Here is a 12,929-nt window from a genome sequence, read left to right on the forward strand (position 1 = left end):
AATGCAGAAGCTCACCCACAATGGAAACACGTCTAAAACCCGATCTTTCCTGTTTGGCCACACTGGTCTAGGATGGATAATACGACGAGTAGTAGGTATACCACATCCATGAGTCACTTCGCGAACGTAAACGCGAAAAAGCGAACTTATTTTACATTTTACCATTAACAAGCGCTATTTATTGAGAGCAAATCAATTGCGAAGAAGCCACATTGCGGAAAAAGCAATCGGGGGACGTTAGACCGGATGCTGAATTCCATTATTCGAAGGAAGAAGACCAACGGATTGTATTATTATCTGAGCATTTACTCTCAAAAGTATGCGATAAAAAGATTTATCACTGTACTAACAAGCTGTACACCCGCTGTGCAATGAATGCTACCTGCCATTGGAGGTCACTCCCTTACATTCAGCGACTTTCGTCAGACAAAAGCCTAACGCGTATACGGCATAACTTGGGCGAGAGCTCTTGGAATTTTGGTATATTCATCACAACCTTCTAGCATACCATGCATCATGACCTGTTTATGAACATGTGCAAAGCAGCGCTGGTTGACCCTCTCAGTTCCTTCCCGCCCAGGCTATGATAGCTCTAGAATGATGTGTGGGTATGTTGAATATTTAAAAAAAAATTAGTCAATACAGTAAGCTCTTTGATTTGATTCAAATTTCGTATAAGATAATTTACCTTTTTTATTTGGTACAGCAGATATCGACATCTTCCCGACCGATAAAAGAAAGGACACAGACCAAAAAAAAAAAAAAAAAAAAAAAAAAAAAAAAAAAAAAAAAAAACCACCAATGGGCGCGTCTGTAAAGACCCCCCAAAAACCTGGGGAAAAAAGGAGGAAAACACTGCAAGAAAACTATCAAATAAAATAGAAACTACAAAATAGAATGGTCGGGAAGAAATATCGAAGACGATATCAGGGGAAGCAATCCAAAGAGAGGAACCTGAGGAGGACACGTAAAGCGTTTTCCGATGAAAAAAAGAGCCACAACGCGGACGATGCCCTTTACAACAAAAACCGGTTTTACCACATCTGCTGCGCGAACATAAGTATAAAGATTCGATGAATTGATGACAAGAGAAAATCGAACGTCGTAGAATAGATGGCTTTTCAGGCGAAAAGAAAACCGAATAAAACTGAAAGCTAAAGAAGGGTAGAGAAAAAGGACAGACAAGTTTCTTCTTCGCGAAATACGAATAACCACATCACATAAAAGGTACCTTTTTGATGATGACCGACTCGACCGGTTACAGCCACCGCTTTTTTCAACCCCAGTTTTTTTTTCAAAACCCCGCTTTTTTTCCTCTGGATCGAGTGATGATCCGCTCCTAAGCACTAGAATTTCAAAACCTCAGTTTTTTTCAACCTCTTTGAAAAATCCGGGTTGATCATATTTTATTGGAATATCTTTATTTTATGCTTAAAAAACATGTCTAACGTAGCCTGTTTCGCTTTGCATTGTGTTCGCAATTTCCGGCAAACGCTTTTCAAATTGCCCTCCCAGGATTCTTCATCGAGGTTGTGCATAACAACTTGCAGATGGCGGTACCTCGCGCGGAGACATCTTTGGAGGTTGTGGAACATCGATTTCGGTCTCAGACTCTTCATCCTCTGCTGTTTGAACCGCTTGAATAATGATGTTATATGAGAGAAACAGGTCTGCTTCCTCAAAAAGATGCTAATCCTATGGAGAGTCTCCCTTATGCTGAGCATACTTGACCACTATTGACAGTGTTGTGTTGCAGTTGCATGATTTTGAAAAAAACCGCATGGTTGACTGTTCGGCAATTGAAAAGATGTAAAGCATTTGGTCCAATCATATATGCCCATCATTACCAATAAAATCCGATACCTCAAATTTTTCAAACCCCCATTTTTTTTCATTCATCGTCAGCAAATCCTCCTTTGAAAAAACCGGGGGCTGACTGTACACGGAATAACCATAGTCTGGATGATGGATGCGGATGCGGGTGCAATGATAGTGAGAGTTTTTCAGGCAACAGAAGAGAGAGAAAATCAGAGTCTAAAGGAAAAATGAAGACGTAATACTGTATGTGATTTCCTATGGATGGAATAATAGTCACCCCACTGATGCATGCATGAATTCATTCATCGAAGCATATCTGCCCATGTATCATTTGATTATTGAAAACTGAAGAAAAAACGCTAAAAGGACATATACAGTATAACTGACAAAAAGAACCAAATTAAATGATGCCAAGAAAACACCAGATCGCCGTATCATCGATTATCTTTCTTCAAAAAGATCTCTACCCACATTTTATTTGAACGGCCACGATGCTCTGTTTGACCACAACTGGCGCAAGCGGCGAGAAAGAGGGAGAGTTACAATATCTAGGCCACGATAAAAAATATTGCTATCGGGCTTACAATGAGATAGTTGTACAAGACATGGATAGTTTCTATATAAGGAACTACTGCTTCAACCAGTTATGTGTGAAGACTCATCTATACGACAAGCCTAACATTTTTCCAATCATTCAATATTTACCCAACTCATTAGATCATCCAAAAGCAATCAAACAAAGCCATCGAAAGTCAAAGCTTTTGGGTCTGCTCCGGCTGTATGTGCTGTTGCATTTTTTGACAATGCTGTTCTCACAGCGGCTAATCTCAAAACCGATTTTCATTTTTTTACAGAACTTTTCCCAAAATGAATATCTATTTTACGCCTTCAACGCTAGCGCCTTTCCACCCTTCTGCTCTGGAATCACAATGATTTTGCTCCATTATTTTTTTCTCATCCGTTGGCTCATTCTCTTGAAGCCAATGATATAAGCAATTAATACAGTAATCTGTAAATCACATGATCCACATTAATTTATCAGAATCTGTTAGTTCTTTTTTGTGTCTCTTTTTTAAATCCTTCAACTATGCCTCGATGCCGACTTCCATGGTCATATGCGAAACAATCAGCAGCAAGGAAATATACGTACAGTCTCACAGACCTAACGTCCCCTTCAAAAGAGTATCATATACAACAAGGCTTGATTGTGCTTCTGACCAATAAAACGAGTTGAAAACTTAGTTCAATATAGCTTTGGGAGATGGGTCTTGCCTTGAACGATGCTCCGAAAAGTCGTCGAGGCGTTATCATACTTGGACAATTTTGCATATGGCTTTCCAAACGATGCCAACACGAAGTGTCGGGGTTTTGTTTTACGAATCGAGAAATTTCAGGTGCAGAAAGGAACGTCAGTTGACTTCTCATCAACATCAAATATGGTGGCCATTATTGTCATATCCATCGCCCAAAAACCTGCCACTTTTATTTTTTTTTTCAAGTCAGCTACAGTTTATTGAAACGCCGACTACAGCGCCAGTTTTATTTGGTTGGCTGTTCACAATTTCTCCTCATACAATTGCTTATGTTTCGTTACCACGATTCGGTGCTTTGACAGGCAAAGGCACGGAAGGCCTGGTGAACCGACATAGAAGTGTACAGTGTTAAGCCATTGCACACGAGAGCTAAAACTACAAATATTACCGGCCCTTGCATTTGCTTTTGAAGCACTCCGGTGAGCATCATTTGAAAGCGGCAGTCGCATATAGAAAAAGTAAAAAAGCAACGCCGAATCTCTCCCTCAGCAAGCGGGTCAATGCTTTAAAGTGTTGTCAGCAATTGACTGCACTATAAAAAAGGGGGTGCGACCCATCGATTTGGGAAGCCAATCGCAGAACCAGTCACCCAGTCACAAAGAATTGATTACGTCTTGGTGTTTTCATTGTTGATGGCGCAGCTTTCAAAATTTTGGTTCGTTTCTTTATTCTCCAAAGACGACTTTTTCTCAAAAAATGAACACTTATAACAACAAAGGTTCTGCTATAATGCTGCCAACAACGATTGTGTGGAAGTTTTTCTTCAGACCTGTGAAAGATACTGAGAATGGCCTCACGAAAGATAGATTATACACATCGAAGGAAGGAATCCGTGACACTGTCGACTTCCACAGCAGACAATCCAATATTATTGTTTTCAGCAAGGAATCTTATGACCCGCATGGTGTGGAGCTCGCCTGCAAGCACTACGGTCCATGCAGAATTGTCAATGGCTTCTTTCTCACCGACAGTGTATCCAAGTTGGGATCACATTGCGAGAGCACTAATACGAGATTGGACGAAAATGACAACTTGTTGCAAGCAATCGAAAGGTAAAGTCGATTTGATCTTCGCCCATTCCAACCAATTAAAATTTTTGGACAGCTGGCGACAGAAGACCTCGATGCGGCCAGGCTAACGACCAACGGATTGAAATATGGTCATAAGGGAGCATTGTCCACTCTGTTTGACATGTACTCTGAGTAGCAAGGAAAAAATACATCATATTCCGTGGAAGACCTGTTTATTAATGCTTGAGAAGTCTGAAAATCCTGCAATTCCGGAAAATGATGTTCCAACCGGACCTTGACGAGACGGAAGGAGATCTGGCCGTAAACAAATTTGATGTCCGGTCGGTACAAGAAAACTTTCCGGTGTCGAGTAATCGAAGAGGGTCGGTGGAAAAGTCAGCCGGCTTCAAGGTCGATATTCGGTCGGTTCAAAAATACGGTCGGACTTTGCACGGATGCATGTCAGCTGGGCTGCGCCATCAGGCAAAGCCGCTGAGTTTAAATACATCTTAAAAAGTCGGCCATCCCCCAGTTGCCGTATTTCTTCAGCATCACCCACACTTGTAATCGGCACCCTTCAACGATGGTAAACCTGCAACTTGAGATCCATTCCTTATCCTTATTTTTACTGATTGCATCTTTGTTTATTTTTTTATAGGCAACCCCAGTTCGCAAAAGGTTGAGATCCACGTCCCCCGGCATTCAAGATGTCAGCAAAATAAGAAGCCAAGTTGATCGGATAGTTGGAAGGACCCAGGCATTACTATTAAACAGAGCAGCCAACGAACTTCATGATGCCGTTAGTGCAGAAACGGCTACTCTTATCTTGGATACCTCTGAGAAGGTGATCGTCAAACAACTTAATGGTTGATAATAAGACGAATAACAGATTGCTGACGAAAGGTGTAGTTCTTTGAGCAAGACGGTATTCGACCAAGTGGCTCAGAGTTATCCGTCGGCACGAAAATCAAGCGTGAATGCATAATGAAATACCCTCGATACGAAATTCTCGAGGATCAAGACAAAAGTTTGGTCGCGTAGGTCGAAAACTGATAGCAGACGTTATATGCGATCTGATACGCGAGGTTTTGTTCCCTTTATGTAGACTCGGCGCTAATTCCATTCTCGATTTGTCCAAGCCTAATTCAGTCCATAAAGAGCTTTTCTCCCATCAACAATGGGCCCACTTGTTACATCAATTCAGATCAACTTGCGAGAGCAATACTACGCTGCTGGAGGAGAATAATAGCATTTTGCGAGGAATTGAGAAGGTAAAGCCGATTTGATCTTCGCCGATCGCCATCCGTTAAAATTTTCGGGGAAGCTGGCTAGAAAAGACCTCAATGCTGCGAGGCTAAAGGCCAACAAATTGGAAAATGCTCATAAGGGTGCGTTGTCCACACTTCTTAACATGTACTCTGAGTAGTAAGTAAAAATACATAGTATTTAGTAAAGGAGCTGTTTATTAATGACTAGGGAAGCTTGAAAATCCTACAGTTCAGGAAAAGACTGCTCCGACCGGACCTTGAAATGACAGATGATGACTTGGCTGTGAAACTCTGGGGCCCACTGTTGGAGTGTATTATGCGCGATGAAGAAGATCTGCGTTTAAAATGGTACGATGGAGAAGAGTAACGGAACCAAGTAGGACGCTTATAGGTACTGTCGATATTACCATAGGGAAGGTCCCGCAGGTCATTCAGCGCCAGAAGTAGACGACCAAGGCCGAACCGGAATGAAAGCTCGAGTCGTCCGAGACGAGTTCCCTGCATTGAATAATAAAAAAGAATCGCACATGGGGAACGTGACAATATCACATATGAATGAACCTGTAGGAAAAACTACAATCGATAAGGCGTACCTGTTTATCGAGAGCAAGTGCGTCATTGATCGCACAATCATTGATAGTAATCCTGACCGACCGGTGGTTGTTCCAGCAATGCAAATTATAGGTATATCAACAGCCAGTAGTTAGTCAATGCACAGCATCTATAACTTTACGGAACATAGGCTCGCATGCAAAGTTGTTCTCTGTTCGTCTGGCTGCTCCGGGTCTCTACGTCGTCGTGAGTGAAGGTTCGTGTACCTTGCCGACAACTGTGGATACTTTTCGAGATTTGCGGGAAGTATACATTTTGCTTCGAAAATTCAAGGTAAGCTGAGTAACCGCATTGAGCATGAAGACATATCTGAAGGGCTAACTAAATCAAAATTAGGATGCCTCTGTGGATCTATCGAATGCACTAATTTACAGCAATCGTGCAGACGATTTAAAAAAGGAACATCTCCGGGATACGTGGATGCCTCCGCGAAGTGGTGTGAGAATTTCGCCCTTGCCCAAATATCTGCTGCAATCGATCGGAGAGAGCAGCGATTAATGACGTCGAATAATCAAGACTCCACGTCTTTCATAGGTACTTTCACATCATATGAATACCTCCTCACTTCCACCGTCCACATTACGACATCGTTCTTCTTTTCCTCCTTCTTCAGCACATTCACCACAACAATGTCAACAACAAGACGAGTCACTATAAGCACATCTATCACGCATAAATCATTCCTCTTGTCGTCTTCATGCCTTCAAATCAAATGAACATCAAACTTAAGCTCATCGAAATTAATATGTTACAAGGGACCGTATCAACGCATGGATCCCAATTTTATACCTATACAGTAATTGGAAATTAGGAGGACACTAAATTTCTCGTGTCTCAAATGGGTCACAAGTGACATATTTGAAAGGATTTGCGTGCATAAGTTATTTCTGTATGAGGAAAGAAAACAACAACCAAGGACGGCAATCCCTAATTTGGCACTCCGTCGCTGGTGCACGAAAGCTTTGCAGCAATCACGAAGACATCGGATGGACAATCCGGGGGAACCTGTTGTCCTGACAATTATATTTTTCTTTTGAATGTTCTCCAGTCCATTTCCAATCCTAGTTCTCTTTTTTCCATATTGATTCGTCGTAGCATTTTATGAAAGTCTATTAATACATCTGCACATACATAGTACCTGCTTTACATCCGAGACCACCTTCACCACTATTCCCGTCCGCGATTATAAATATAAATATTGCAACCATGTATATAACACCAAGAGACGACTGTGACAATGCCACTTATTCACACGGTACCCCGGATACCAATACCCGTGGGTCCGCAAGATACAGTTTCTTACCGCCGTCATTCCCATCATCCCAAGCGCGGCATGAACTTGGGCAAGGCTTCGCATCCAAAAAGATCGAAGTAGCATCATTGGCTATTCGCTCAGCTACACCAAGCATTGACTTTCACACCAACTGCAAACTTCAACTTCCTTTTACACCAGCTTTACCACCCTACGAGAACGATGAAATGAAATCGTCCATAAACGACATTACACCACCTAATATGGACTCGCTCTCCATGAAAACGCGGAATATGCTTATGGCCCTTCAGCGGCCAATGGAGAAAGAAAAGACACAAAAACACCAACGCAAAACTGTCACCTTCAGCGACCGGCCACCGCTTATCTACGAAATCGAGCGGTGCGATGCCCTTTTAATGGAAAACTCCGAAGGTTGCGCTGACGAAGAGATCGCCAGTTCCAGCAGCAGTGACGAACGTAGCAGCTGGGATGCTACGCTGGTAGAAAATGAACCAACACATGCTGTGAATAAGGATGAAAGGTAAATAAAACACCCTACTGATCCAATTGTCTTTTAATGCTCAAATTTGAACAATACAGTGTATCGATCAAGTCCCCATTGGCCTCAGGACAGTTGGAGGAGAAGCTTAATACAACTGATTCAATAGCTTATGCAAGCAATCTGGCAATCCAACGAAAAGGTCAACGAATTTCGCGTGACGAAGTCTTGAATTTATTGGCGAAACGGAAAGAAGTTCAAAAAATTGCAGGCCTTCAAACACAGGCTTCGCGGACGCCATCATTTGATATCGAAAAATCGCAGTACCAATCCATGAACACACCTTTGGAAGAACAGATTTTGGAGGCCATCCGTAGAGCAAAACTAGCGACTGCTAGCTCGTACAGCGGAAAAGAAGCGACTCATCAGGATGACCTGATGCGATTCAAAGACACCATTTCAAAGTCAAAGTACGATGGGCCAATCTATCCTGCTACATCATCACTACCGGAAGCAACAGTTTTAGAGCACAGTGAAAATTACGACACTCATACTCATACTACTGAGGACGGTTGCGATCCAGACGATGATGAAAATCCTGTGAGGAATTCCGTAACGTCGCATTCCTCAGATACTTTTAATAGCCTGGTTTGTTCCACGCCTTTGGACGGAGAAGAGCAAGCGGATAATACAACGAAAATATCAGAATGTGAAAATGAAAGCGATGACGAGTACAATGATTGCCAAGAAGACTTCATAGAAGGAAATGAAGGTACGAGTATCCTAGCTGTCTCCAATCCTGTCTCTGATTTCGGAAAATCACTGATGTCTGAAATTGCGCGCATCACAGGGGATGAGGTACGCTTTCCGAATTCATGCATACATCCAAAAGATACTAAATCGTTGCCTATAGATCTTTGCTACGAATCCCCCAAACAAGCAGAACATTGTAGTCGTTTCTTCCGAAAAACCAGTTATAACTTATGAACCATCAACCTGTGAACGGAATGAAGTGCTTGCACCTGAAAACATGCCATCAAGTCGTAGCCAGGTAAATAGAGTCATTAATTGCATGTGCTTCGTAAGACCTAACCACCATTACATACGATGGGTATCTGTAGCTCACCTCGCTGAAAAAGCTTGAACCGTATCACAATAACGAAGGACGCTTGTATATCAGAGTGACGGCCGCTGAAAATCTCGATTTTCCAATCGACCAAGGTGAGCATTGGACCATATAATAATTGATGCTCAATCCAAAACAACTTAACCTCGACAAACCAGATAACCACCGAATCCGATGTGTGTTAAATTATGGAACTACACACTACACGACTGAATTTCAAGTGATGGAACATACGATCCGGTTTTCCCATGAATTTCAAATGTGAGTATTCTTCCAAACGCTGTTATAAATATATACTCATTCAAAATCGCAGCGATACAAAGAAACCGATTACCGAGTTCACTCTTACGCTGCAAATCAGTGATAACGAAAAGTACGAAGACGCCCGATTTAAAAAAATATTCGCATACCGTAAACGACATCATGACGTTGGGATTTGGCGTTACGCAAATCACACAGACGGCTCGATATGTCAAAGCAGGGTGCCTATTGGCGAAATCGTCGATAAATGCATCCTCAAAGTTTGTAATGCATCTTTTGCCCTGGTAAATGGCTGGTACCGACAGGAGCGCACCAGTATCCTTGCATCACGGATCAAGAAGAAGCATTTAAGGCATGAAAAAGCCGTAGGCAAGATCAGCGCACAATTCTTTTTCATACCTCACACAGTTTCGCCAAAAGTAAGCCTCTAGACAAATGTCAACCAGCGTTTGTATCATAGCTTGACATGTAAATATAGCTTTCTCTTTTACCAAAAAGCATGGAATTATGTGAAGATGGAATGAATATCAGACGGTTTCATGAAACAATTTGGCAAACTGGTTATATGTCACAGCTGGGAGGTGATTTCAAGGTGAGATGAGACTTTCTTACGACATAGTGATGTGAAATTTCAGTATGCTTAACTAATCATTAGTTTTGGCGGAGACGGTATTTCCGTCTTCAAGGTGGCTGCATACACTCATATTCCGACTCGACACGCAGCTCATCCTCCGTTATTGACCTGTCCAGGGCGGTTCTTCTTGCTTCAGAGCTCACCATTCTAGCTGACACTCGAAGTGAAATCCATCATCACAGCAAAGATGGAACCAGGGAAGTACTACATCAACTGGATCGACTTGCAGACGATAAAATAATTGCCGCTGATGAGCCTACCAAGCGAAAAAGTGGATGTTCAACGCATCTCTTAAATGATGAATTATCGTCTTTCCCCGTCAAGAACGCGTTTCAGCTGTTGTTTGACAGCGGCAAGAAGATTGAATTTTTCTGTGACTCCTCCCAAGAACGTGAAAGGTGGCTCGATGTCATCAAGGTCATGCTCGGAAAGATCCCCGAACCACCGGCGTGGTTGAATATTCAATCGCATGCCACGTAACGCATTGATACAGTGCACCATTATTGTACATACTGTAATTCACTCGAACGATACATAAAGAATGTTTTTCTACCAATGATCACGCTTCCTTGTCAGTGGAAAATGCTTGGTTTATTGTCATTTACAAATGTGCTTAAGTGTGTAGTGTCCCGAATTTATATCGACGGATGGATTGTTAAGGGTTTATCACAGTTTTATGAGCGGCTGTCCATTGGTAATAATAAAGCAAGGCAATGGTTGGCTGACCAACGACGCAGAAAGTAACCCTGAACGCAAAACAATGGAGATTTAACATCACGCAATACCACTCTATCACATGATTCATTCCTTTTTGTACTCACCAGAATATTGTATTTCCCAAAGCGCTACCCTTTCCACGCCATTTCTCTAGAGGTCGAGTGATAGCGATCAAAGGAATTTGACCCAACATACCCCAAAACGCGAAACCGGTAATCGCATGAGTTGGAATGCCGACGAGAACTTCGTGAAGAATGGCCGAGACAAGGAAAACCAGAAACTGTCCTACCGCAGGGGGAAGTCCCTGTTGTACACTAGGTAAATAAACATGGCGTTTAAAGAATAGATAAACAGGCCGGTTCCACAAACGCCAATAGGTAGCAAGATTGCTCGAGTTCCACCATGCGAGATAAAACGTGCGATCACCGAAACGCAAGATTTCGCTGAGTGCATTCAGGAAAGAGTGAAAGAAGGCATAAAACATCAGTAACCAAATGACAACCGCTGTTGTTGACAGCTTGAGGACCCGCTCTACGATTGTCACATAATTTTTTTCTTCCAGCGCTTGCAACGAATTGGCTAGTGTTGGCTTGGCATACTGCTCGGTCAGGACGTACATCATTACCAAGCAAACCACGAGTTCACCGATACGCTTAAGTAAGAACGTTTTTCTGAACCTCGGTGATCGAGGATACGACGGCTGATAGCATAAAGTCGGAGCGAAGAAAAAGTATAATAAATTTCCAGCGTGCACGTTCATAGGATAAGCAGAATCCTTATCGTAGATTTCTCCATCGACGCCGTTTATCAACTGTTGTCGAAGTTCGCGATTAACCAATACATAGGAGGTCATTTTCAGAAAGGTGACAAGACACATAATGAGGACCGCTGACCCCACTAAAAAAAGTCCCATTCATCTTGTCAAATTCCCATTGTGTGGCAATTTTTTGTTCCCAGTTGTAGTCTTACCGAGCGGATGATAAATTTTGGTATAGACGATATAGGAGGGAAACGTGAGAAGAAATAGCAGGTGAGCAACGTGCGTCGTGCCGACCACGCGTTCAAGAACGGTAAGCTTCTTGAGAAATGCAGGTTTAGCGTCTTTGGTTTGTGCGGCTAAGCGTGCCATACTATATTCCACGAGCAACGCTATCGTCAGACTGATAGGGATACTGAGCCATGCGAGCACAAACAACCCGTAGTCGGAGTATGGTATGTAGCTGTGGGGGAACCGGATGAGAAGTCCATACTTCATCCAATTCTCAATGACGAGACGAATGTTGCTGGCACCGAGAACAAGCACTAATGGTAGGTCAGTCATTCGCGACCCCGATGATGTTGTAATGAAACGTAACCGATAAGACACTCACTGCCAAGGCGAATAAAACCGCTGTAATTTTCTGGTGGTGCTTCCTTTGACAACACAGAAGCTTTTGTCAGGGTATGAATAGGTATGGTATGTTTGCTTTCGGAGTATGCATGTTTTTTCTTCCTATCTGCCTGCTTTTCTTCGCTGATGGTTGATACACGTTTGCTGGTGATAGTCAGTTCTTGCCGCTGTCTTCCGTCGAATTGATCATCTTCGCTATCCGTCACAACTCGCGTGGGTCGCCGACGCACTGGAGCTGTTTCCATTCTGATAAAACGGGAAAAACAAGTAGAGCTTATAAGAAGAGGCAGCCGAAAGTGTGTCAAGTTCCAAATCAGAGCTTTTATTTCGATTGTACTTTCAAACCGCGATTTTGTCACATGAAAAATAAAAACAATGTTTCAGAATCATTTGCGGTCCACAGCCAAAAATAAAGCAGAGTATTTTTTGGATGCGAGGTTATCTTAGGATCAGATAACACGCCTCTCCGTCCATTTACTTATGCTTGCCTTAGCTGGTTATTTTAGTCCTCTTGACTTGCCATTTTTCTTGGCTCAAATCCGATTGTGACACAAGCTTCTTACCTGTATCCTCCATTCCACGAGGCCGTGAAATGGCCGATGGGTGATTCTGAATATTCCTTGATGTTTAGTTAACCAGTCGCATATTTTCATATATTAGAAGCCATGAATGTGCAGTAATCCATGACACAGTATCGATATGTCATGTCCCGTATATCTATTTTCTTGTAATGGTATTAGCTATATCAGCTGGTGTAGTGTAGTTTTAATCATTTTCTTTTGTGTCTTTTTCACATGCACAGAGAATATGTGCCAACCCTAGTGGAGTGAACTGTTCACTTCTAGGAAGATAAGTTACTGTATAATGGCTCGAAAACATTGTTACTTTTACGAACTTGGACTATTTGGCTCCAACTCGACTTGAACGGTGGATACTATTGTAGTATTTATCCAACTCTCATATGAATTAGCAAAGTTACACAAATCACGATCCAGTTATAAGTTTAGCGTTTACAATTTTGAGGATAGC

The 12,929-nt window shown here is 42.3% G+C and overlaps 7 protein-coding genes across 7 annotated transcripts; 6 read left to right on the forward strand and 1 right to left on the reverse strand.

Moving 5' to 3' along the window:
- The first annotated feature begins 1,510 nt into the window (after positions 1-1,510).
- On the forward strand, positions 1,511-2,200 carry BYT42DRAFT_570018 (uncharacterized protein). Its single transcript, XM_051568353.1, has 2 exons — positions 1,511-1,788; positions 1,864-2,200. The coding sequence occupies exons 1-2, from the start codon at positions 1,761-1,763 to the stop codon at positions 2,055-2,057; spliced, it is 222 nt and encodes a 73-aa protein (XP_051424137.1). The 5' UTR covers positions 1,511-1,760; the 3' UTR covers positions 2,058-2,200.
- A 192-nt stretch (positions 2,201-2,392) lies between these two features.
- On the forward strand, positions 2,393-3,048 carry BYT42DRAFT_570022 (uncharacterized protein). Its single transcript, XM_051568354.1, has one exon. It carries the CDS (start codon positions 2,424-2,426, stop codon positions 2,808-2,810), a length of 387 nt encoding a protein of 128 aa, XP_051424138.1. The 5' UTR covers positions 2,393-2,423; the 3' UTR covers positions 2,811-3,048.
- Positions 3,049-4,497: 1,449 nt separating this feature from the next.
- On the forward strand, positions 4,498-5,730 carry BYT42DRAFT_340730 (uncharacterized protein). Its single transcript, XM_051563116.1, has 6 exons — positions 4,498-4,727; positions 4,800-4,985; positions 5,051-5,178; positions 5,247-5,412; positions 5,474-5,566; positions 5,623-5,730. Exons 1-5 carry the CDS (start codon positions 4,725-4,727, stop codon positions 5,525-5,527), a joined length of 537 nt encoding a protein of 178 aa, XP_051424139.1. The 5' UTR covers positions 4,498-4,724; the 3' UTR covers positions 5,528-5,566; positions 5,623-5,730.
- BYT42DRAFT_340731 (uncharacterized protein) lies at positions 5,731-6,873 on the forward strand. Its single transcript, XM_051563117.1, has 3 exons — positions 5,731-6,093; positions 6,152-6,294; positions 6,358-6,873. Exons 1-3 carry the CDS (start codon positions 5,877-5,879, stop codon positions 6,517-6,519), a joined length of 522 nt encoding a protein of 173 aa, XP_051424140.1. The 5' UTR covers positions 5,731-5,876; the 3' UTR covers positions 6,520-6,873.
- BYT42DRAFT_340682 (uncharacterized protein) lies at positions 6,874-9,638 on the forward strand. The gene is made up of 6 exons (XM_051563115.1): positions 6,874-7,814; positions 7,874-8,630; positions 8,686-8,823; positions 8,894-8,993; positions 9,057-9,159; positions 9,212-9,638. The coding sequence occupies exons 1-6, from the start codon at positions 7,228-7,230 to the stop codon at positions 9,588-9,590; spliced, it is 2,064 nt and encodes a 687-aa protein (XP_051424141.1). The 5' UTR covers positions 6,874-7,227; the 3' UTR covers positions 9,591-9,638.
- On the forward strand, positions 9,452-10,338 carry BYT42DRAFT_340810 (uncharacterized protein). The gene is made up of 3 exons (XM_051563118.1): positions 9,452-9,578; positions 9,658-9,751; positions 9,815-10,338. The coding sequence occupies exons 2-3, from the start codon at positions 9,659-9,661 to the stop codon at positions 10,271-10,273; spliced, it is 552 nt and encodes a 183-aa protein (XP_051424142.1). The 5' UTR covers positions 9,452-9,578; position 9,658; the 3' UTR covers positions 10,274-10,338.
- A 25-nt stretch (positions 10,339-10,363) lies between these two features.
- BYT42DRAFT_570044 (MBOAT, membrane-bound O-acyltransferase family-domain-containing protein) lies at positions 10,364-12,217 on the reverse strand. Its single transcript, XM_051568355.1, has 4 exons — positions 11,881-12,217; positions 11,480-11,812; positions 10,615-11,407; positions 10,364-10,539 (listed from the first exon to the last, which is right to left on the reverse strand). The coding sequence occupies exons 1-4, from the start codon at positions 12,143-12,145 to the stop codon at positions 10,449-10,451; spliced, it is 1,482 nt and encodes a 493-aa protein (XP_051424143.1). The 5' UTR covers positions 12,146-12,217; the 3' UTR covers positions 10,364-10,448.
- Positions 12,218-12,929: the final 712 nt, after the last annotated feature.

The sequence above is a fragment of the Radiomyces spectabilis genome (genome assembly GCF_025331425.1).
Source record: "Radiomyces spectabilis strain NRRL 2753 chromosome Unknown BYT42scaffold_6, whole genome shotgun sequence".
Taxonomy (NCBI): Eukaryota; Fungi; Mucoromycota; class Mucoromycetes; order Mucorales; family Radiomycetaceae; genus Radiomyces; species Radiomyces spectabilis.

Bases quoted from the DNA above. Each gene is read 5' to 3' on its own strand.
- BYT42DRAFT_340810 (XM_051563118.1), top strand. From the start codon at position 9,659: ATGGAATTATGTGAAGATGGAATGAATATCAGACGGTTTCATGAAACA. The intron at 9,752-9,814 runs GTGAGATGAGAC...ACTAATCATTAG, and splicing joins AGCTGGGAGGTGATTTCAAG to TTTTGGCGGAGACGGTATTT.
- BYT42DRAFT_340730 (XM_051563116.1), top strand. The intron at 5,179-5,246 runs GTAGGTCGAAAA...CCCTTTATGTAG, and splicing joins CAAGACAAAAGTTTGGTCGC to ACTCGGCGCTAATTCCATTC. The intron at 5,413-5,473 runs GTAAAGCCGATT...GAAGCTGGCTAG, and splicing joins TTTTGCGAGGAATTGAGAAG to AAAAGACCTCAATGCTGCGA.
- BYT42DRAFT_340682 (XM_051563115.1), top strand. From the start codon at position 7,228: ATGTATATAACACCAAGAGACGACTGTGACAATGCCACTTATTCACAC. The intron at 8,631-8,685 runs GTACGCTTTCCG...CGTTGCCTATAG, and splicing joins CGCGCATCACAGGGGATGAG to ATCTTTGCTACGAATCCCCC. The intron at 8,994-9,056 runs GTGAGCATTGGA...TCGACAAACCAG, and splicing joins CGATTTTCCAATCGACCAAG to ATAACCACCGAATCCGATGT.
- BYT42DRAFT_570022 (XM_051568354.1), top strand. From the start codon at position 2,424: ATGGATAGTTTCTATATAAGGAACTACTGCTTCAACCAGTTATGTGTG.
- BYT42DRAFT_570044 (XM_051568355.1), bottom strand. From the start codon at position 12,145: ATGGAAACAGCTCCAGTGCGTCGGCGACCCACGCGAGTTGTGACGGAT. The intron at 11,813-11,880 runs GTGAGTGTCTTA...ACCTACCATTAG, and splicing joins CGGTTTTATTCGCCTTGGCA to TGCTTGTTCTCGGTGCCAGC. The intron at 10,540-10,614 runs GTGAGTACAAAA...TTTTGCGTTCAG, and splicing joins TTGGGAAATACAATATTCTG to GGTTACTTTCTGCGTCGTTG.
- BYT42DRAFT_570018 (XM_051568353.1), top strand. From the start codon at position 1,761: ATGATTTTGAAAAAAACCGCATGGTTGA. The intron at 1,789-1,863 runs CTGTTCGGCAAT...AAAATCCGATAC, and splicing joins GAAAAAAACCGCATGGTTGA to CTCAAATTTTTCAAACCCCC.
- BYT42DRAFT_340731 (XM_051563117.1), top strand. From the start codon at position 5,877: ATGAAAGCTCGAGTCGTCCGAGACGAGTTCCCTGCATTGAATAATAAA. The intron at 6,094-6,151 runs GTATATCAACAG...TACGGAACATAG, and splicing joins TCCAGCAATGCAAATTATAG to GCTCGCATGCAAAGTTGTTC. The intron at 6,295-6,357 runs GTAAGCTGAGTA...AATCAAAATTAG, and splicing joins TTTTGCTTCGAAAATTCAAG to GATGCCTCTGTGGATCTATC.